General features: G+C 43.9%; 1 protein-coding gene across 1 annotated transcript in view; it reads right to left on the bottom strand.

Annotated features, from left to right (window-relative positions):
• Nucleotides 1-22735, bottom strand: part of OXSR1 (oxidative stress responsive kinase 1) — a 75831-nt gene that overhangs the window by 33134 nt on the left and 19962 nt on the right. The window contains exons 3-4 of the mRNA XM_088150896.1: nt 21984-22092; nt 11123-11264 (exon numbers count right to left, since the gene is read on the bottom strand). Of these exons, the coding sequence (XP_088007022.1) occupies nt 11123-11264; nt 21984-22092 (251 nt within the window). The remainder of the gene's footprint in view (nt 1-11122; nt 11265-21983; nt 22093-22735) is intronic.

Raw genomic sequence — 22735 nt, 5'->3', positions numbered from 1 at the left:
ATTCACACGGAGCTCCATTAATGGGGTTGATGATGATGATAAAAAAAAAAACTCATATGCACAAAAAATCAAATCAATTGATCAGTCACAACAATAAAACAAAGAAATTGCAATAAAATCAATAAAACATAAAGATAAAAGTTGGCAAGGGCGATGAAGCAAGGGGTTTCCCTCTCCCTCGCCAAAGGCCTGGGTGAAGAGTCTGGTCTTCATGGCTCTTCTAAACTACAGCAAAGTGGGGGGCCAGCCAAATCTTGGGGGGAACCTTATTCCAGAAGTTAGGCGTTGCTACAGAGAAGGTGTGCTCCTGGGGTCCCAATAGCTGGCCTGGTTTAATCCAAGGAACCTGGAGCCTGCCAACCCTGCAGGATCAAATTGGATGGGCAGATGCTATGGGAGACAGGCAGCTCCTCAGGTAACCCCGCTCTATGCCATGTAGGGCTTTACAGGTAACAACCAGCACCTTGAATCACACCTGAAAGCAACATGGCAACTAGTGCAGCTGGTGAAGCAGTGAGGACACATGTTCATACTGTGACACATCAATTGCTGCCTGTACCGCTGCATTCTGGACCAGCTGAAGTTCTGAGTGATCTTCAAGGGCAGCCCCAGATAGAGTGTGTTGATGTAGTCAAGCCGCAAAGTGACTACAGCATGAGTGACTGGTCTGAAAGGCCCCTTGATCTAGGAAAGGGTGCAACTGGCGTACCAGATGAAATGGCGTTGGGATACAGAATCTTGGAAATTGACGAAGCCAAACTCCAGCCCTCGTTTACAAGTAAATTCATTACAGCAAAGTCTCAGTGAGTCGCCTGAACCTTTTTCTCCCTAGTTGCTTAACCGAAGGGCTAACGGCTCTTTTACCAAGTAAGACTGAATGTTCATCTCCTCTTCATGTGACATGTTTTAAAACAATCCCTTTTCTTTCTCAGCTTCCAAGAATTCGCTGATGCCCATCAAGCTTCCATGGGTGAGGGTGGACCCAAACTTGGGTTCCCCAACTCCTAGTCCTACACCTTCACTGGGACTCTACAATAGCTCTCACAGGACATCAGCTAAGTTTTATTCAGCATGAAACTTGGGGGTGGCTAGGAGAGCAATACAGAAATGCCATTTCTGCCCCCAACCGCACGCCCCTCCTCGAAAAAAACCTTTGGGGCCAATGTTCTTAGCAGTCTCCGGCTTCCACGAATGATGCACCACCACCCCCGAAAATACCTTCTTCTAGAAGACAAACATCTGAATTCATGTCCCATTGTTCCTTCTCATCCCACAAAAGGCTCTCTGCTACTCAAGCTTACCATGTGTTTTTTTCCCCTGTGCAAAAGGGCCCATTTCCAATGCATGAGGTTGTAACCCATCTAACCTTTATTTTTTATTTTCTAAAAATGGCCTTAGAGCTTTTGGAATGGGCAGAGGCACTCTTGTAAATTTGCGATACATCAGCTTTCTTTAAAAAAATAATAAGAGAATCTAAACAAAATTATAATGGAGCCAGGAACTGAATGGAGACTATGTTCTCTACCCTTGATCTAGGATACTGATGCAGGACAACTCGATCAGGAAGTCCAAAGACATTTTGGCAGAAGGCAAACTACTTATTTCTTGCTGTCAAGAAAACAGCAATGAACATCTCCATGAAATCACCAGGAGTTAAGCTTGAGGGAGATTTTATCTTTTATGCTTGTCGAATGCAATTCTGTTCGTGAAACCTCTGAGGCATTGTCACGAAAGACCAGACAAAATTAACACAACGAATCTCACTGGGTTTCATACCTGCTTCAGACAGCTGTGCTGTCTGTTTGCCTCCAATTTTCATACGGTTTTGTTGATTTCTACGGGCCGCTCTTGACTTAGCTAAGCAAGGTGGCACCCGATTAGTTTTTGGGTAGGAGAGTAACAAGAAATCTTAGGACTGCAGAATAGACCGGAAGTGGGGGGAAAAAAAGTCCAAGCAGGCTGCTTTCATACTGTTGCCCAAAAAACAGCAAAACATGGACGGATCTATCAGCTATCAGCATTTCAGGGTGATATCAGCAACCCTTTCCTTTCACACGTCTAAAATAGGCATAACAACGTTTTTAAAATCTCCTGAATTTAGAAAGAGAATAAAACTTGCTCTACCCACAGGACGCAGCCCTAACCAATTCGCTTAACTCCATACACCCCCAGAAAAAGTGAGCGTCCCCCATCTCCCCCCACTAAGAGGTTGGCCTCTGCTGTTTCAAAGACTCTTCTGGCATAAATTGTTTGCTTCTTTCATTCAATCGGATGAAGCCCGGGTTATTCTGAACAGATGCCCCCAGGCCAGCAAAACGGAACTGAATTCGGGCAAACAGGCAAACGGGTTGCGACTTTGGAGACGGTTCTTGATCCAGGCCTGCTGCCGAACACAACGTTTCCACACCTTGGAAAAACTCCAGGAGTTCTCCAGCTGCTGCCAGAACAATGATCTCAGCATAATGTTATCCAGGCATTAAGTAAGATCCCCAGCCTTCTACAAAAAGCTGCTTTTGGAAAGGCTTTGCTTGAAAACCTGAGAGTTGGGCTAAGGTCCAGAGTTCAATGTATGAAAATGTCAGTCCTCTTAAGAACTGCAGCAGCTGCTAATTTAGCTGCAAATGCAAGCCAGAGGGATCGATCTTGCTACAGCAAAGGGCTGTTAAGAGACCCCTCCCCAAACTACTGAGTCACTGAAGGTCACCCCAGTCCTCCTCTTCACTAGGGCTCTGGCACGGGACTCCATTTCACCATGATGTCTAGTTTCCTTCGGGCTTAATATACTGGAGGCAGGAACTATTTTGAACTTTTTTTAAAAAAACCCAAAATCTGGATTTTTATCCATGGATTTAATGACGCACCTGTCGTTTTCCAATGTTACTGCAACAGAGGTTTTAAAAAAAGGTTGCTAACTGCACCAGCCAGCTTCCTTGGACCTCAACAAGTGGCAGGACCTAGCTGACCTTGGCTAATTTTTAATTAAGCAGGGTTGGACCTGGTTAATACTTGGATGGAAGGCCACCAGGAAATCCCAGGACTGGATTAGACTAGCATGTCAAATGCACACCCTGGAATAAGAGAACAGCCAACCATTTTTATATTGTTGCCCAGGAAATTATATGAAGTTGGCAATAATCCAATTAAGAAACGTTAAGCAAATTCTGGTCTGGTTCCTACTGGGATGGGAGACCACTGGGAAATCCCAGGGCTGTAGGCTAGACTGGGAAGGAGACAGTTGCAAATCAGTTTCTTGGTATACCACTTCCGAGAAAACTACAGGGGTGTGTCAATGAAGTTATCAGGAATTCAGCTTCCCCCAAAGGAAGTCTGACTTAAGCTTCTCTGAATGTCACTTATGGCCGCCAATACTGACCATATCTGAATGAGTGACCTGGGCTTAGTCACTTGTGTTCTCACCCTGAACTTTGCACTGCAGGAGAAGGAATTATCCAGGCCCACTTTTCCCCCAGTACTACTGCTCTGCATATTCATATCTGTAGCACTTGCCCATTTTCTTAGTGTTACTGTTCAGAATGAACATTGGTTGCTATTCAGTGCCAAACACAGATACCTGCTTCCCAACAATTTTCTCCCCTGGCATGCCTTGTCCAAGCGTGCAAGAATTCAGTGCCATGCTAGCATTGGCAGGGCAAGGCAAGCTTCAGCAGGAGCCAAACTCCAACAGGACTCTGACCGCCAACCCAACCCCAACCCCAACCCCAAATCCCATTTATTGACTTGCTTTCCAGAATTAGCAGAGCAAATCTCTAAATCTCTAGAGCAGTGTTTCTCAACCTTGGCAGCTTCCAGATGTCTGGACTCCAACTCCCAGAATTCCCCAGCCAATTCTGGGAGTTGAAGTCCACCCATCTTAAAGTTGCCTAGGTTGAGAAACACTGCACTGGAGTAACCACAAGTTCACACATCTCTCTCACAAAGATAACAAAATTATGTGAGATATATCATTTACCTTCTCATCTAAGTAAGCATTAGCCATTATAACAAGGACTTCATTTCTAGTCCCTGGGAAAACTAGGGATGTAAGAACAAATCACAGCTGTCTCACAAAAACAGTGAGCCACGGTGCTACCACTGGGGCCCTGCATTGGAAAATGGGCCATCTAGAAAGCGAGAAAATGCTCACGGTGTGCCTCGTTTGCCTTCCTTCAGCTAGACGGCAACACTAGAAAAGCCTTTACATGGCGTGCATCGTGCAAGATTACGTCTGACAATGACAAAGGAGCAGAAGACATCCACTTATGGTCTTGTTCTGCCCCACCATCTCACATTGCAAATGACAAGGGTGGTGCTGATGAATTGAGGACAAGTGGCTTCAGGGCCTGGAGAGATTCCATTCTTTCTCCTCCTGTGCTTCAAGGACAAGACAGTATTAACTGACCGTATTCAACATGAACAGGGCAAGGTTCCCATTATCTGAAGGGGATCCAAAGCTGCTTAAAAACACCCACCCCAAAAAGGCCATAAAATGGTGCACTATTCCAGCTCAAACTATGTTTTTCATGTAGCTCCAACTCAAGATGTGGTTTCTTTCGAGTTTCGTGCACTGTGCAAATCAAGGCATTATGGCTTGTTCAATAAAGTGGGGTTAGAATCTATCTTGGCTTAGCATGGTCAGGGAAGACTGTCTCTTTGCTCATTTGACACCCTCCTCCTTCCACTCTCAAGAAAGACTTTCTCATCTCCTCATGCCCTGTGATTTTTTAAGAGGCAACGCTTGGCATGTTTCTTTGAAAATTTCCTAGGGAACAGGGGCTCTGTTGCAGAGATACATTCAACCCCAAAGAAGAAAAGTAGCTGAGATTAGCAAGACTGTGGTCCTCACCAACAGGGAAGCCTGCTCCTATAGGACCAGAGATTGGAAACAAGTGATCCCTTGTTCTGCTAAACCTCATAATCACAGTTAAGGGATTAACTGTGCCAACTTAGACTTCATATATTGGCAACAGCAAGGCTGTCACTCAACACCAGGTTTCATTCAGCTCCAGCAGGTTGTGGTCTTGAATCAACACCAAGAGAGGAGGGGAGAGGAGAAGTCAGGCGCTGTCTCCTGGTATCTTAAACTTCTCCTGGCTCACTGTCTTCATCCTGGATTTCTCCTTTTACGATCCCAAGAGCAAATAAATAAATAAATAAATCCTCTATTGCTGGAGGCAGGGTGGGAAAAGAGAAATATCACATAGCAGGTAATGAGTAACATGCAACAGTTAACAACAATGGCTATCTACAGCGATCCTGTAGGGAATAGCTCTTTCTTCGCTGTTTTTTTTTAATGAAAAGACAACAAACCACGTCTGCAACGCATCTTGTCAACGCCTAACTCCAGATCCAAGAAATACTAGCTGCGATCTTATAGAAGAAGCAGACTCTATTCCTAGACCCACAGAAGCCTAGAAAAAAAAATCTGTCAGGGATAGAAATCATGACATAGTGGTTGATGCTTTTCCAACTCAGCAGCAGTCAAGCAATAAGAGAGTATTTTTTTTAAAAAGGGAGGGCGTTTAAACACAGATAAACTAATATTCTTCACAAACTCAAACAGAGAACTCTCTAGAAGAAAGGCAAGGCCTATTTCAGGAGGATTTTCTTAGAAATGGGGGGAAAAAATACACAAAGCACCAACAGTGGAAAACATTGCATCTTTGTCACACAGACACAACCTTATCTTTAATGTGGCTTCATTCTGGGTTTAGCGTGCTGTGGAAATATAGCCTGTGCAGTTCATAAACTATGGCTCATACCTTAGTGCTAGGGGTGAACCAGGGCACTGTGGCTTTGTTCAACCAACCATGGTTAGCAAACCATAGCATATGAACTTAGCCATGGAAGAAGAGATCAAGGAAGTTGGAGAAAATTGGCCTCTTAACTACTTCACAGCAGGCATGCCACAATGAACTGAGTAAAGCGAAGTGGGAAGGATAATGTCACTCATACTGGCATGGCAACAAGGTCTAGGGCAGTGTTTCTCAACCTCGGCAACTTTAAGATGTGTGGACTTCAACTGGCTGGGGAATTCTGGGAGTTGAAGTCCACGCATCTTAAAATTGCTGAGGTTGAGAAACACTGCCCTAGGGTTTTCCCTTGGCTGTCAAGAGTGAGTTTTGGAAGGTTCCTTTGTTTTTAATACCATATTTTAAGACTTGCCCTGCCATTTTTGAATATTTGCTGCCCTGGGATGGGCAAAAATGAGGCTCTGGTTGGAGATGATTCTAGGAACCCCCCAAAAGATACTTAATTTGCCTTCCTCCAACCTAGATGTTGCCAAAGCTATGGAAAAAGCATCTCACATGACCCTGGGAGATTCCAGAGCATCTTCCTTGGTCCATTCCCAATGCACTTGGACGCGGCAAAACGTTGCCTCTGTCCACCTCAAGTACAAAAGTACCATATTTCTAGCATGCCGAATGGGCCAGAACTGATCTCATAAAACCTAAGCAGAGTCAGACCTTCAGGCTACCCTGAGAAGTCAGAAAGACATTCCAGAAGAAAGGAAACAAATCCAAATTATGTATAGTTGACAAGAAAAAGATGAGAAGTGTCCATATATGCAACAGGAGTCACGCTTGACTCAAGGGCACCGTTACTTTTTATGGAGCAGGCCCTCACTGCCAAGGTAGGACATAATACAAGAAATCTGATGCCCATGCAGGAGTCAGTCTTCTCCTGCCAGGAACTGCCGATAAGGCAGCTTTAGTAGAGAAGAACTAAGAATCCCCTATGCAGTCAAATGCTCTTTCTGCATCCTGGTCAAGTAGCAAGACGGCCAAGCGTACGAGGAAGGCTAGGACTGTGGATAACTAGGGCACTCGACGTGGAGCTTCCCTCAGGAAGAGGTTGAAGAAGATTGAAATCAGCCAGCGGGCTAAGCATCTCTGCTCCTTTTGTGGAAAGACCCATATGAAGAGGAAAACACTGAGTATTTGGCACTGTGGCTCATATATAAAAACAGAGGCTGGCGGTGCCTGGATGTAGGACACCCCTTCAGCAATTTCCCTTGCGGGAAAATCGGCCATTGAAAGACCGAACGAGTTAAAAGACCAGAAGAAATATATTTTTGTTGGAATGCTGCCTACGGTCTCCAATCGCACTATCCTCCAATTAAAGGTGAGTTTGAAAACGTTTTAAAAAAAATCATTATGAAAGAGGTCCAGCAACTGCGGTACATCCAATGTGCGTCTAATTTATAGTGAAATCGATGTTCGAATTCTTGTTCTGAGCATTGCTACATTCCAGATGGCCCTCTCCTTGGGGCAGGAGGCCCCATGCCCATCGGTCCCTAGCTTTAGTAACAGACGGATCTGGGATCAAGTTGCTTTCCTCTGCGTGAGAACTCTTGAGGTGGTAACAGACAGATCGGTTATTGGTTGCTCTCGTCTGACTGGGTAAACTAACTCCCAGAGTTGGAAAGGTGGGGCTGGCTGAATGCCCCTGCCCGTGTCTGTTCGGTGGGCAAAGCTGGGTTTGCAGTTTGGGAATGAGCAGGACTGTTCTATGAGAGGGACCATTTCTGGAGAAGGTGCTTTGAAGCCTAGGTGTTATGGACTTTAACCTTCCCAGGGGGAATTGGAATAGCTACAACTGTACAAAGTAGTGTTTCTCAACCGTGGCAACTTGAAGATGTGTGGACTTCAACTTCAATGGCTGGCTGGGGAATTCTGGGAGTTGAAGTCCACACATCTTCAAGTTGCCAAGGTTGAGAAACACTGGTACAAAGGATTGATCCTTGGCGCCACGGTCAGCCAATTTCAACACATCTGCATCAGGTCTCAGAATATTTCAAGAAAACGTAGGTGAGCAATAGAAAAACGTGTAGAAGGCCTTGCCTGGAGGAGAAGAAAGACACCAATGTTCCTCCAATGCTTCCCTTGGGGGAGCAAACACCAGGCTCTGCCCCATCTGATTTTTCAAAAGGTCATTTAATAAACCCAATTAAATAGGAAGCTGGCATGCTTGCAAAGCAAATCACTAACCTCCAGCCTTATGCCGTATTTATTTGCATGAACGCTTTCGGACTCTGCAAAAGTCCCTTTGGGATGGCTGAGGGCTTCTGGGAAGCTAATCTGCTACCTTCTCATAAATGGATGCTGTGTGACTAAGCCATGCTCACCAGGCAGCTGTTGGGTAGCTAACCAAGTCTCCCGTGGAAGCCATTTTGTGAGTGTGCCCAACAGAAGCTCTCATCCAAAGGCAACCTCAGCCTCAAGAATCACTTTCCCTGGCTTCTTCCAAATCAAGGAGGCCAACAACTCCAAGAATTTCCAGCCTCCATGGCAATCCAAAGCACGTGGAGTTTTTAAAGTGGGAGAGGCTGCCGCAAGGCAAGGTTTTAAACACCATTCTTTCTTTTTTAAGTTTGTCAAAACGTTCAGCCATGCAGGAGCTAAATTGTAGAGACTGGCATCTGGTGACCACTTGCATCCTGTCAAGTCAACCATGACTGACTTGTTGAAAAGACACCCCACCTGAGTGGCTTACGTTCTGCACCACCGTTGTCCGTTCCTTTGGTTGCAGATGACATACAATCGTCCCCCAGAGAAGGGGACTCTTCGATGTGTTGGGCCCAAAGCGCAGGTGACGCAGGAGAGGGGTGCCAAGGGTTCTGACCCCTCAATTGGCAGCTAATTGGAAGGAGATGCATCTGATGAAGGGAGCTGCAACCTCAGGAAAGCTTCTGCCTTTTCATACAAGGTGTTTGTCGAAAAAGATGGCAACCAGACCCCACCTGATTTTTTGCCACCAGAGACTGACATGGCTCTTCTTCGACAATGTGCATTGGCAGCTGTCGTTCATGCCTGAGCTCCTGTTTCCTTAATGGCAGAACTCATTCAATGCCTTCAGCCCTGAATAGACACATTGGCACACCACTCAAAAGAGACAATAAAAAAGCTAAGAAGGAAACAAGAAGACCAGAACACATCCTCTCCAGCAGCCAATGCCCAGATAAGCAGGGATTAACACCAGACAAACAATCAAGCAGAAAACAAATACCCTAATCAAGGAACTACCAAGGAGAAAACTACACCACCACCACCCCTCAACACAGGCAGGGCAAGGTACTGTATATAAACAGGGAGCAAACCCCACACTCACCAGCACTGATGATGTTACCTAGTTGGGTCATGAAACGTCTGCAACCAAACCACCAAGCTCAGAGAGCACCAAGGACTCCACAGTTCAACCCTGAGTTACAGATATTCAATTCTATTGGAATGCCTTCTTAACCATGGGCTTGACTTACAGCTCTTTCTTCCTCAACCCAATATAACGAAAACAAACAAAGAACTCACCTCCTCTCTATGATAATCAGTACCAAACTGCATTTATTGTACCCACCCCTGGGACTGTAAGTATCCTGATCTGCTTTTCTGCTCGAGTTGAGAGCTATCAAATTAAATCAGTGTTTCTCAACCTCGGCAACTTTAAGACGTGTGGACTTCAACTCCCAGAATTCTGGCTGGGGAATTCTGGCTGAGGAATTCTGGGAGTTGAAGTCCACACGTCTTAAAGTTGCCGAGGTTGAGAAACACGGATTTAAATCCTCCCTTGTACTTCAGGTACACAATTACAGTATTGTGCAAACTCGGATAATCTTGGAGACTATTTCTTTTTCGGACCGACCAATTTTTCAGTCGCATCCTAAATCTCCTTTCTAATTTGCTCCATTTTTAAGCTGACTGCAGATGCACCAATAAGCTAATACTTTCACCAGCCCAGTTCATGCAAAACTTTTACCCAGCTAACAGCTACCGTTAATCCAGACGTGCGTAACTTGGAGGACTCAGCAGGAATCTAACTAGCAGGCCGTAATTCCAGCCACAAAAAGGCCAGATGAAAATTGAATGGCAATGGCAAAAATTACTGTACAAGTACAAGGAGAGGGGAAAATGCTCTAGTTTAGGATATGCAGCCTTCTAAACAATTAATTAATAATATAATGAATGACATCCAAATATGAAATCAGCTTTTTCCTGGTGACTGAAAAATGTTGAGTTCTCCAGGCAAATCAATATATTTTAGATCCTCCGTACCATATTCACATCAGCATGGACCAGATCCTGCTCACATCAAATGTCTTCACCCTCCCTCCCCATTATTTTTGGGGGGAACCTGTGAACTTCATTAAAGAAGTAAAACATTTTAGGCATTTGGATTGAAGGAGAGTTTCCCCCTCTGTCCACCCCCCCGCCAACTTTCTTTCTTTTTCTTTTTTTAACTATATTTCATGTTCTACTTAAGAACACAGGACAATATATAAAATGCCTCATACCTTTTTTTTTAAATAAATGCTTCCATCTGCCTGCAACATCAGGCATTCGAGGATACAGTGCTTCTGAATACAGAAGCTCCATCAAACACATTTATCAGGGCGTAATAGTGGCTCTCAGCCAACTTTGGCTGATCTCAGAAAGACTAAGAGGAGTAGGTAGTGCTAGGATGGGAGACCACCAGGAAATCAAAACAACATCCCGAAAAAAGGCCAGAGGAAACCATATTGTTAGCAAGAGAACTGCATAGCCAGTTTGGTGTGGAGGTGAAGGTGCTCGCCTAGAAGGCAGGAGACGGTGAGTTCTAGTCCTGCCTTAGGCATGAAAGCCAGCTGGTTGACTTTGGGCCAGTCACTCTTTCTCAGCCCAACCCACCTCACAGGGTTATTGATGTGGGGAACACAGGAGGCAGGAGCCTTAGGGATGTCGGCCACCTTGAGTTGACCAAATATTTTTTAAAAAGGCAGGATAAATCATCATCATCATCATCATCTGCCTATCCCAGGTCCTTGGAAAGGACTTGATATGTGGATAAAAATGCCAAATCCAGTCTAAACATCTGGCTGACTAAGCAATCAACAACAACAGTAATAATGTTTGTGGAATTACCTGGTTTGAAGCCAACTCAAGGGAGCTGTCACCTTTTTATACATTCAGTTCAGACTGTGCCCTTTCTCAATGGAGTAGAGTGGAAGGAATTAAGACAGGCTGAATTTAGGGTGGGGGGAGAATTGCAGCCGGGAATCCAAATTCAACTCCCCAAAACTGCTCTGGCCCTCCGTGGACAGGAAAAGCGGGGAAGCATCGACCGCCTTTGAAGCAACGCGTTAGAGACCCACCTGTGAATCTGCCCGTTTTTATGCAGATACTCCAATCCTTCCAACACTTCCTTGAGGATTGTGGCTATTACAGGTTCATCCAGGACTCCATTCTTATGTTCTCCTTTGGCTACAATGTGCTTGATCACGTCCAGAACAGAACCTGTATTGAGGCGGGGGGAAACATTCTTTATTAAGTGAAAGAAAGGGCTTCATTTACAAAGAAGATTCCCCGGAGTCATTCTTCTACCACCGACACCAAACTCAATGTTGCTGCTGATGGACAGACGGGTTTGTGAATCACCCTAAGCCCTGATTTATTTTAACCAAGTTTGCTGAAGCAGATACAGGGGCCTGGCTTGCACACAACCCTAAAAACCATGTGGTTTACAAACCACAACAGCTGGGTTCATGCTTCTCCCTAAATCAGAATCAAACAAGCCACATTATAACTTAGGAAAGGCATGGGTAACGTGCATCTTGGGTTGCAAGCACCCGAAACCCGAGTTTGCTCCTCATATGGGAAGTCAGAAGCAAGTGAAAACTGCACTGTAAGGTTTCACACAGCATTTACTGTCAAATAGCTAGACAGCGCAGAAGGGGGAGAATATTTGGAGCGATGCCAAGTTGAAAAAGAAAAATATTCTTCTCAATTCCCTTTTATGTGAACTTTAAATAGTTTCTTATCCACCAAGATTAGGCAACATCCACTAAGTTATGAAATCTTTCCCCTTTTTCCAACATTTAAGGTAACACAGCTTGCACTGTTTAGACATCCTACGTATTTTGTGTATTTTGACCATAATAAATCGACTATTACTACTCCTAAATCAAATGTTGGTAACAGTAAAGGGGCTTGCTGAAAAATTTTTGGAAGCTGAATCACCATCTCCAAAATGTTCCAAGAGTTAGCCTTGACATAGTTTTTAATATTAAAGTCCTAAACTCAAGACCAGAAAACTTGCAACCACGGCTGAATTCCGAAGAAAAGGTACAGATTTCATTTTGCTGAGCTGGTAGATTAAAGTCGCAGAATGCAGGAGAAGGCACGTTCAGGCTTGTTAGAGGCAACCTGACAGGCTAAGACCCCTTCACTGTGCCTTATTGAAAATTAAGGCTTCAAAGTATGTATCTTGATGGCTGGTTAAACCCAAGTGACAGCCTAAGAACAACAGCCGACTTAAAATAGATCTATTACAAGGATATTTTGCACAGTTTAAAATTGTTTTCTCACCTTCCAAAACATCTACTTTTAAGACCTTTTCCACTGTCCACTGATGCATCTTAACATTCACTTCCTACAGACACTGACCTGGTTAACTAACCTCCTTCTCCCTCCACACAAACGGATGTATATTAGCTCTATAAATCGCACATACTTTAATGGAACAAAAGCGGGTGCAAAAGGGATCTTGAAAACACAGACTACTGTGTGGCTGCTATAAAAAGTAGCTGATTTCTTCCTAGGGTTATTTGGGAGTTGAAAATAAAAGTGCCAGCAAAGTTGCACCCTTATATAAATCTGTGGTTAGACCAAATTTGGAATTCGATGCATGCTTCTAATTATTACACTTCAAAAAGGATATTGTGGAGTTAGAAACATTGCTAAACAGGGTAATTAAAATTATCAACAAATTAGAGCTGACAACTTCCAGAACACGGCCACACAGCCCGGAAGACCCACACCAGCCAAATTAGAGCAGCTCTTTTGCAAGGAGACCACAGAGCTTAGAACAAACTGATCCAGAGTTCTCACTTGAGGCCAAAATGATCAGGGGAAGACCCAGCAAACCTGAGAAGGTCATGAAGCTGGGCAAGGTGGAAGGAAAGAGAAGAAGAGGAAGACCAGCAGTAGAGTCGGTAGACTCGGTTACAGAGATGATGGGTGAACTGTTGGAAGACCAAGTTGAGGACAGATCCTCCTGGAGACGATCTACGTGGCTGCTAAAAGTCAACACCACCTTAATGGCACAATCAGTCGGTCAATGCAAAGAGCACGTTCTTCACATAATGTGTCCATAATATGATAATACAAGCCTGGTCATTTGTCCCTTGAATGAGAACTCTAGATTGATTTGTTCTGTGATCCATCAATGTGTTTTCTTGGCTGTCCATGGTATTCTCAGTCTTCACCAACACCAAGGTTCAAAAGTGTCAATACTCTTCCTATCCTGCTTCTTCAAAGTCCCCTGCCTGTTACACTACTACTCTTCTATCTAAGTAGCCCCTGTTCCAACACCACTTACCTCATCTCTTTTCTTAATCTGTTTGCTATTATATTATGTTCCATGTTTTAAAATGTAAGCTGCCTTAAGGGGTAAAAAGGAACCCCATATTGAACCTCAATCGTACGGAAAGAACAGACACGGTTAAGTGATGTTTCCTTTTATTTAGACCATGGAGAGTTCAAAACAGATGTTTTTAATGGACAGCCTAAAAGACAAAGATCATGACCCTCTAGCTTATGCGGAGCCTTTGCATCATGTCCCACAACAGCAATGTCTAGAAAAGAAGAGTCACCCAGATGTTCATTAATGGGGTTTAATGCTGTGGGGGGAAAAGGGGGTAGGATACAGAATCTTGGAGACTGACACAGCCAAACTCCAGCCCTTGTTTATAAGTAAATTCATTACAGCAAAGACTCAGTGAGTCACCTGAACCTTTTTTTCCCTAATTGCTTAACCAAAGGGCTAATGGCTCTTTTACCGAGTAAGATTGAAACATTCAACTCCTTTTCATTTGACAGGCTTTAAAATATTCCTTTTGCTTTCTCAGCCTCTAAGAGGTCTCTTACACCGTGTTTGATAGCACTGCCAGGTTTCCTGTCTCTATGGGGTCTGTCCCTTAGCTTACCTAATTGAATCCAAAGTGCTGAATTGCTCATGTCAGTGTTTCCCCAACTTGGCAACTTCCAGATGTGTAGACTTCAACTCCCAGAATTCCCCTGCCAGAATATTTACTGCTGAGAATTCTGGGGGTTGAAGTCACTAAACGAAGACATTCTTCAGCCCAGCCATTCTCCCAGTGTGTCCCTGGATATTTATTAACTCACTGGCTATAGTTTTCTTTATTACTGATGGCTGTTCTTTTGTGATATTGTCTTGCTATTTTAAGCTTCTTATGGAAAGGAGGGAATGTAAGCTGATCTGAGTCTCTCTGAACTGGAGTGGCGTATAAACCCTAATAAAGAAAGAGTTTCCAAAGGAGGAGAGGTTTTAACCCTGCCAGCTACAGCAACACAAGAACAATTTAGAGTGGTTATCCATATCTCTATTGAAAGAGGGATAAATGCAGTAAAGTGTCTTCAGAAATTGCTGAGAGACTCAGTAATGTGCTACTGGTGCCAAATCTAGATTTTTTCAGATATTTTCAAGCATCCAGTTTAAGATGAGTAACAGAAGCCGTGGAAAATGGGCTCTTTAGAAGAGGGGTTTTTAAAATACACATGAACACCCACACACATATATGAAAGGCATTATTGGCACAAAAGCATCAAAAACATTCTGCATATTCTGAAGCTGTCACAAAGAAGAGAGTTTAAAAAACCCTTCCTTCCTTCCTTCCTTCCTTCCTTCCTTCCTTCCTTCCTTCCTTCCTTCCTTCCTTCCTTCCTTCCTTCCTTCCCTCCCTCCTTCCCCTATTCCCTTCCCTTCCCTTCCCTTCCCTTCCCTTCCCTTCCCTTCCCTTCCCTTCCCTTCCCTTCCCTTTCCACAACACACGCTATGTGAATCACCAGCATGGACAAAGAGAGAAATGTTTATGCCTCTGGCTCCCATAAGAATCGCTTAAAAGGCCCATTCACTCATCCTTATGCACTAATAAAATTACTACTTAGGGTTCAATTCTGAAAGGGAGGGAGGGAGGGAAAGCTAAGTGTGCAACCATTCAGCAAGAAAGCGAAGCCAGGGTAGTGTTTACAACAAGAAGCTTTGGTCAGAAGGTGGAAACACCAGACATACCAACCACTGCCTCCATTTCAATTATAGATACAGATATAGATATATAGATATATATTCAACCCAAAAGGCTACTTGCCAGATGCAAGAGGTAGCCCTGCAGGACTGTTTCTACCTCCCCTCCTGACCCAGCTTTCCAACTTGGTGTCCGCCAGATGTGATGGACGTCAAGAGCCAGAATCCCTTTGCGACCCAACCCCAGGCTTCTAGAAGTGGGAACTCAACACCGCTGGAGCGCACCAAGTTAGAGGCAGTTGGCCAAGATACATAATCCACTGAGCTAAAAAGCACATTTTGCAAGCCCAAGCCACGATTTTACTTTACCTTCCATTAACCAAGTTTATTAGCTTAGCGTGTTAGGAGGATAAACTCTGTAGCCGTTTGGAAGATGGCAACAGGGCATATGCTGCTGGACTTTCTCTTGCCTTCCATCAGCCTGTTCCCTCCAAAACCCCCGGATCCAAATTCATGAAGCCCATGATCCACAGTGATTCTGCACAACTGTTTATTTTTAACTGGCTTTGGCCAGTGCAATTATAATTACTCATTAAACTTCCATGCCGAACTGCTCTCAAACTGGACTCAGGACTTTAAGAACAACACAATCCCTGATCCGCGCTGACAGCAGCTGTGTGTTTTATTTGAGACACCAATATTGTCAAAACAAGGAACCAAGGCACCACTTTTAACATGGGAAATTGTGCAGCACAAAATCCCTGCGTTGTTTAAAAAAAAAAAAAGACCTGAACAACTGTATAATTCCAAAGTTAAGCACAAGTCCTGCAACGGATTCCTCTCCAGATACAAGCTTTGTAGAAACCGGTCCCAGATCCACTCCTATCTAGTTAGGCAGGAAACATTTGACATATGTGGGTTGTCGTGTGGACTAGTAATGTGAGGACTTCAGGTTAAATGATTATTTTTGTGCAGAGTAAGTGCAAGGGAAGAGAGCTTGGCATAGGAATCCTGACAGAAGGATAGTTTTTTTGCAGAAGGTTTCTGCAAACATCTGTATTAGACATAAGCAGAACCCATTGCAGCTGTGAACGGCTACATTCACTCATTGCTCTAAGCCAGTGTTTCTCAACCTTGGCAACTTTAAGATGTGTAGACTTCAACTCCCAGAATCCCCCAGCCAGCATGAGTGGACTTCACCTCCCAGAATCCCCTAGCCAGCATGGCTGGCTGGGGAATTCTCAGAGGTGAAGTCCACACATTTTACAGTTGCCAAGTTTGAGAAACACTGCTCTAAGCCATAAAACACTTCCATTGATTTTGGGGTTAAGAGTGCTGTGGGAACCCAGCCATTGTGAATGGTAATCTATCATTTGTGGCTTTGCTGATTTGGCAAATTATGGTGTAAGACACAGTTAAAGAACTGATAACTCAGGGCAAGGCACGAACGAAGTCTAAATCAGATTTACAGGTTGTGGAGAACAGGTAGAAGAAAGAATACAGATGATCTTTATGAAGCCAACTCAAGGGAGGCAAACAGTATGATAGCTTTCAAGTTTCAAGAATTTTTCCTCCATCAAAATGGTTTTTAAAAAAGGAAAGCAACATCTACTGCAGTGATGGCGAACCTAGGACACGTGTGTCAAAGGTGACACGCCACGACGTTTGGGGTGACACGCCAGCATTCACCAACACCTGACAACAACTGTTCTCCCTGTTTGAGTTACCAAAGAAACTGAGTTTGTTTCACTCGTATTTCATTTTTGTAATTATTTGCTGTTTCTTTGTATAATACATAGCACCACACATGACTGGACTGCATTTTTTTTTAAATAAATGAATATGTAAAAAATTGTTTCTCTTTTGTTCGGGGGGGTGAGGGGTGACAGGTTAGGCATTTTCCAAATTTTTGACACGCCGAGCCTAAAAGGTTCGCCATCACGGGTCTACTGTCAATAAGAACAAGAATATGCTGTGCAAAAATTGGCTGCAGGCATATAAACCAGCTCCATTAGAAACAAAGCTGATATTTGCTGCAAGACTCTCCCTAAATTCCTAAAATGAAAAAATCTGCAAACATTTGCTGTTCCCCAATTCCTGAGTCTCAAAAATCCAGCTCTTAAGTCAACCCCCCCCCCGCCCCCCAATTCAGCTTGGCTTCCTAAAAACTCTGCCTCCAAACTTCCCCCATCCCCAGAAGCAACCTGGCTGATAATGCTTTGTGTGCATTTCCCAAAACAGCTATGTGACTTTTAATTTTCTTTGTGCCGTGTTTTCCTTCCCCGAGCCAAGAAATTTCACCTTTCCTGCCTGAGCAAAAGATGGTTTGAACCCAGCCGTTTGCATTCTTGGCTGAGCAAACGAAGGAGGGACACGCCTCGAACACCCTAGATAAGAAGAAATACAATGCAGAGAAAGTTATGAGTGACACCGAGGGCGAAGCCTGCTTTGGACTTCCAGCGAGTTGCACCTTCGTTACAAACCCATTCACTGACCTGCAATCTCGATGTTCCCATTTTTAAAACATGCTGCGGTGGCATTTGCCATCGTGGCTCAAAGGCGCTCGATTGCCGAGAAGGTGCTCGAAAGGGCTTGGGAGACCACAGAAATAATTTTCTTCCAGACAAATAAGTGCCTGGAGAGCGTGCTTTAATACGTTGGCTCTCAAAAACAGCCCTATTCTCTCACGCCACGTCTCAGTTTGCCCTCTTAATGTTTTTACAGTACTTCTTCAATCTTAAACCCAGTTCCCTTAAGAGAATGCCTGGATACAAAGATGGAAAAGTGATACCAAAATGGTTGCCGCATGGAAATCCCGCGCTCCCATATTTATTTATTTTGTTTATATCCCAACTTCGTTCTTGTTTTTTTTTTTTTTAAGTCAAGGCAGTACACATGATACTCCCTTCTCCCATTTTTCCACAACAACCCTGTGAGGTGGGTTGGGCTATGAAGAGGGGACTGGTCCCCAGTTGGTGTCGATGCCAAAGGGAGGACTAGAACTCATGGACTTCTGGTTTTATATATAATATATATTCATATTAGACAGATATAGATATAAAATATATAGATATACTGTAGATATGAATATATAAGCCCCCCCATTAAAACACTGCAATGCTCCTATAAGACTCTACTACTAAGATCTGAGACAAGAACTAACTACTAACGCTTTACTCTTCTCCAAGCTGGCACCATTTCGATGTGTTGGACTTCAACTCCCATAGCCCCTAGCAGCTGGTGAGGGATTATGGGAACTGAAACTTAACCCTCGCATATACCGCTCTTGTGTAGCTAGCCCTACCCACCAAAAGAGAATTTACCACATACACCCTATGGAAGATAACGGGAGCTTCTTCAGTTAGCAGCACTGCTCCACTGAGTAAATCCACCATGGGTAAGAATAGTCTCTCTCTGATGAGGAGGATCCATGGAGCATGCTGGAAAGTTGCTCAGTTCAAATGTGGAAGAGATTTACTACAAAACTCTGTAAAGCAGTGTTTTTCAATCTTGGCAGCTTTAAGACGTGTGGACTTCAACTCCCAGAATTCCCCAGCCAGCATGGCTGGCTGGGGAATTCTAGGAGTTCAAGCCCACACGTCTTAAAGGTACCAAGATTGAAAAACACTGCTATAGACCCTCACACTCTGAGAAAGAACCCCAAAGGTGTCCTTTTGGTGTAGCAATTTTCAGGACTGTCTCCAAGAATATCTGCCAGAAGATCAGGGCTTCCTGAACGAAGTTATCAGTAACGCAGGACAAGCTTTGCAGTCATGAGCAACCCTATCATATTCTGAAGTGTCCACCCTCCCTACCTCCCATCCTCCTGACATATGGAAATATTTTCTGGAACACCCACACCCTCTTCCAGAAGCCGGGGAGAACACAGCTGACCACCAATCTTCATTACACCAAACATCTAGGCCACCATCAGAGGCACAACAACCCTAACCCTTGTTCCTTAGGCTTCTTTCCCTACCAGACCACAGGACTTCCTTCAGCTTGACGGAGAAGCCACCTTCACCAGGTGTCCCCAGGGAACCTAGAAGCAACTGCTCTATCAACCTCAGCCCCAAAACAGCTACCACCAACTAGCTCTATGAAAATGCACTCTGGAAATGTCGCAGTGGGCAGGAATCGTGGAGCAGACAAATCATAGCAGGACATGTGTGGCCACCACAGACGGAATGCAGAGAGCTTGGAGAACAAAAAAAAGGGAGAGATTCAGAGTGAAATATGTACCACTGCTGCCTCCCACTTTCCCCCATTGACCACTCCCTTTCCAGTGCCAGATTAAAAATAAAAAAAGCTAAATGAGATAATTAAGGGAGGGGGAAAGGTCAATAAAAGCTGCTTTATGGCACATGATGAAAGAGCTTCATATGAAAGGGAAAAAGCTCACCCTCTCTTCAAAGAGAGACTATTAGGCAACTCAAAAAGGAAAAATGGGTCAAGAAACCAGGATTGGATGGTCAACAAATAAGGGCTATGGAGAAGATTCCAAGCAGTGGATTTGACCCCTGAGGGTTTTGACCTCTTTGGGGTCACAGAAAAGGTAGAAAAACAGGATTACCAACAAAAGAAGGTGCTTTGGGGAGGGAGGGCAATTAACTTTCTGTCTTTAACCCAGTTCCAGATTAGCACTTGGTAAGGCAGCCATGAAGGCCTTAGAAAATGCTACAATGCATCTCTACCTACAAAGATCAGAATCATGCAAGCCACGGGATTCCCTGTGACCCTCTACAGATGCAAAAGTTGGACTCTAAAGAAGCAGGACAGGAAGACTATTCATGCTTCTGAACTTTAGTATTGGAGAAGATTCCTGAGAATTCCATGGACGGCCAAGAAAATAAACTGATGATCATTGAACAAATCAACCCAGAGTTCTCATTCGAGGCACAAATGACCAGGCTCAAATGATCCTACTTCGGACACATGATGCAAAGACCCAGCTCTCTGGAGAAGGCTCTGATGCTGGGAAAGGTGGAAGGAAAGAGAAGAAGAGGGCGACCAGCAGCAAGGTGGAGGGACTCAGTTATGTGTCAATGGGGGCACTGTTGGAAGGCCTGAAGGACCAAGTTGGGGACAGATCATCATTGAAGAAAATCTAGGTAGTTGCTAAGAGTTGATGCCAACTTGACAGCACAATCAAAACAAGCTACCCAGTTCAAATACCTCATATCTGTCACCTGCTCAAAATGGAATGCAAAACCCATTGGGATATCTCCTTTCTGACTCTCCTAAAAAGAAGAGCATCAAATATGACATCACACCTTTCCTAATTTGGGGGAGGGGAGCAGGGAAAGTTCTCCCTCTATCAGATTCCTTCATATTTTTCAGGGTCTCACACTTCCACTAAGATGATTGGATGGAGAACGCAGGTAGGTAGATGTTTTCCCCCACTTGGGATGACTTCAAAGCTGGAGGCTCAGACCTTGATGATTAAATGTGGTTAGTCTGGGATGCATCATATCATATGAGCCTGGACAATGGGGCTTGTTCAGTAAACCCTGGCTTATCTGTGGGTAAGCACATCACACAAGCACGCTCAAGGTGGTTGAAGGGCAGGATATTCAAAGGAGAAAGAAGGAAGGAGACCTGAACATGGAGGGTGCTTGGTCTACAACTGTATTAAACTATTTTGGTCTACAACCATCGAATGAATGAATGAATGAATGAATGAATGAATGAATGAATGAATGAATGAATGAATGAATGAATGTGGAACAGTGGAATTCAGTAGCTCAAACCTATGTCGCAAAGGCTGCCAGAATTTTAGAGAATGATTAATCCAGTGTTTCTCAACCTCAGCAACTTTAAGATGTCTGGACTTCAACTCCCAGAATTCCCCAGCCAGCATGGCTGGCTGGGGAATTCTGGGAGTTGAAGTCCAGACATCTTAAAGCTGCCAAGGTTGAGAAACACTGGATTAATTGAATAACTGGAGAATCAACATATGAAGGGTTACAAGATGGAAGAAGGGGCTGGGGGGCAGTAGCAGAGAGAGAGAAGTTGTCCTATTCCCCCAAGAGACTAAAAGCTATGGTTTCAGGGTGTCTGCTAAACCAAAGAGCAAAGATACCTCTATCTAGGGACAATCAAGTTTCTCATCTAAAGGCCAAAATGAACTATATTTTCCCATTAAAGCTATTCCATTTGATAAGCCTACGAAGTACAGTATGTTTCTAGCCTAATGGCCCCTAGCCTTAAGATGGTTTTAAGGCTGCCTTGTTTTAAAACATTAATGTTTTAATGTTTGCCCTTCCATTCAACTGTCAGGGAGAGATGCTCGCATCCCACTCTCCAAGCGCAGGGCTCCGTGTGGATTAGGGGAAGTTGAGACGCCCCATTATTTATCCATTTCCTTGCTATATTTGTATACCGCCACACTCTCAAAGGACTCGTGGGGGCTTCCACTTAAGAGGAACAGCAATTACCGAACAACAGTGCCTAATCAGCACATCAATAAATCATAACACTATTACTGAAAGTCTGGAACTCAAAATCTAGTGATCCCAAAAGGCAGGATTTTAGTCCTGAAAGACTCTTCTGGACAGCTCCATTTTAAAAGCCTTTTTGAAAGTCAAAAGTGAGGACATTTTGCTAGTTCAAAGAGACTTCTGCAAATAAGATATCACCTCCCCTAAGTTCAGTTTTGGATTCCAGGCCGTTCAGATTAATTTTACCGACATTTTCAATTAGCATCCTACATGTATCAAGCATCTGGATGAGAGACAGCTTTTTGTATTTGCCTTGATTGGCTGCATGTTTGTCTTATCCAGTTTGATCTATGATTGCGGTTCATTAAAATCTTTAAAATTAAACAGCCTCCAGAATTGTTCCACTGAGGTGTCTTTCAGAGACAGTGGCATTTTTTTGCTGATTTAAATGAAAAATAGATCAGTATTTTAAAATACCTTTTGACAGGGAGAAACCAAACCTAAAAGAAGCTGAATCAACCGAAATCTTACCTCCACTTAGGAGCTTCATCACTAACCAAAGTTCATCTTTCACCACGAAAGAAGTATAGTAAGAGACAATATTCGGATGATGGCACTGACTCATTGCTTGAATTTCTTTCTAAAAGGGAGGAGAAAAAGAAAGGAAAATCAACTTGCTGTTACTGTTCTCCTTTAACAATGTTAACCATTACAGGTAGTCCTCGACTTATGACCACAACTGGGACCAGAACTTCCGTCGCTAAGCAATGTGGTTGTTAAGTGAGTCACACCCAATGTTACGACCTTCTGCCATGGTCGTTAAGCAATTCTAGCCTCCCCATTGACTTTGCTTGTCAGAAGCCCCCTGGGAAGGTCACAAATGGCGACCACATGACCTCAGGACATTGCAACTGTTGCAAATACATGGCAGTTGCCAAGCGCCCAAATTTTGAGCACGTGACCACAGGGATGCTGTGACAGTTGTAAGTGCAAGGGCCATTTGTAAGTCACTTTTTTCAGCACCATCGTAACTTTGGTCATTAAATGAATTATCATAAGTTGAGGACTACCTGTACTGTATAAACTGAAGAAACAGGACATCAACACAGACAGATTCATTTACAGAGTTTCCAATGTGGGGACTTCAATTCCCAGAAACCCCAACCAGCATGGGCATTGCGGAGAATTGTGGGAGCTGAAACCCACCCATCTGGATTCAACCCAAGCTGGGAAATGCTAATATACAAGGAGCAAAAGTTGAACCAAATCCTGGCTAAAAGGTG

Source organism: Python bivittatus, unplaced genomic scaffold (genome assembly GCF_059951505.1).
Source record: "Python bivittatus isolate LINGU-HERP-01145 unplaced genomic scaffold, Pbiv_v1 ctg000610_np1212, whole genome shotgun sequence".
Taxonomy (NCBI): domain Eukaryota; kingdom Metazoa; phylum Chordata; class Lepidosauria; order Squamata; family Pythonidae; genus Python; species Python bivittatus.
This window is presented reverse-complemented; position numbering and strand designations above follow the sequence as displayed.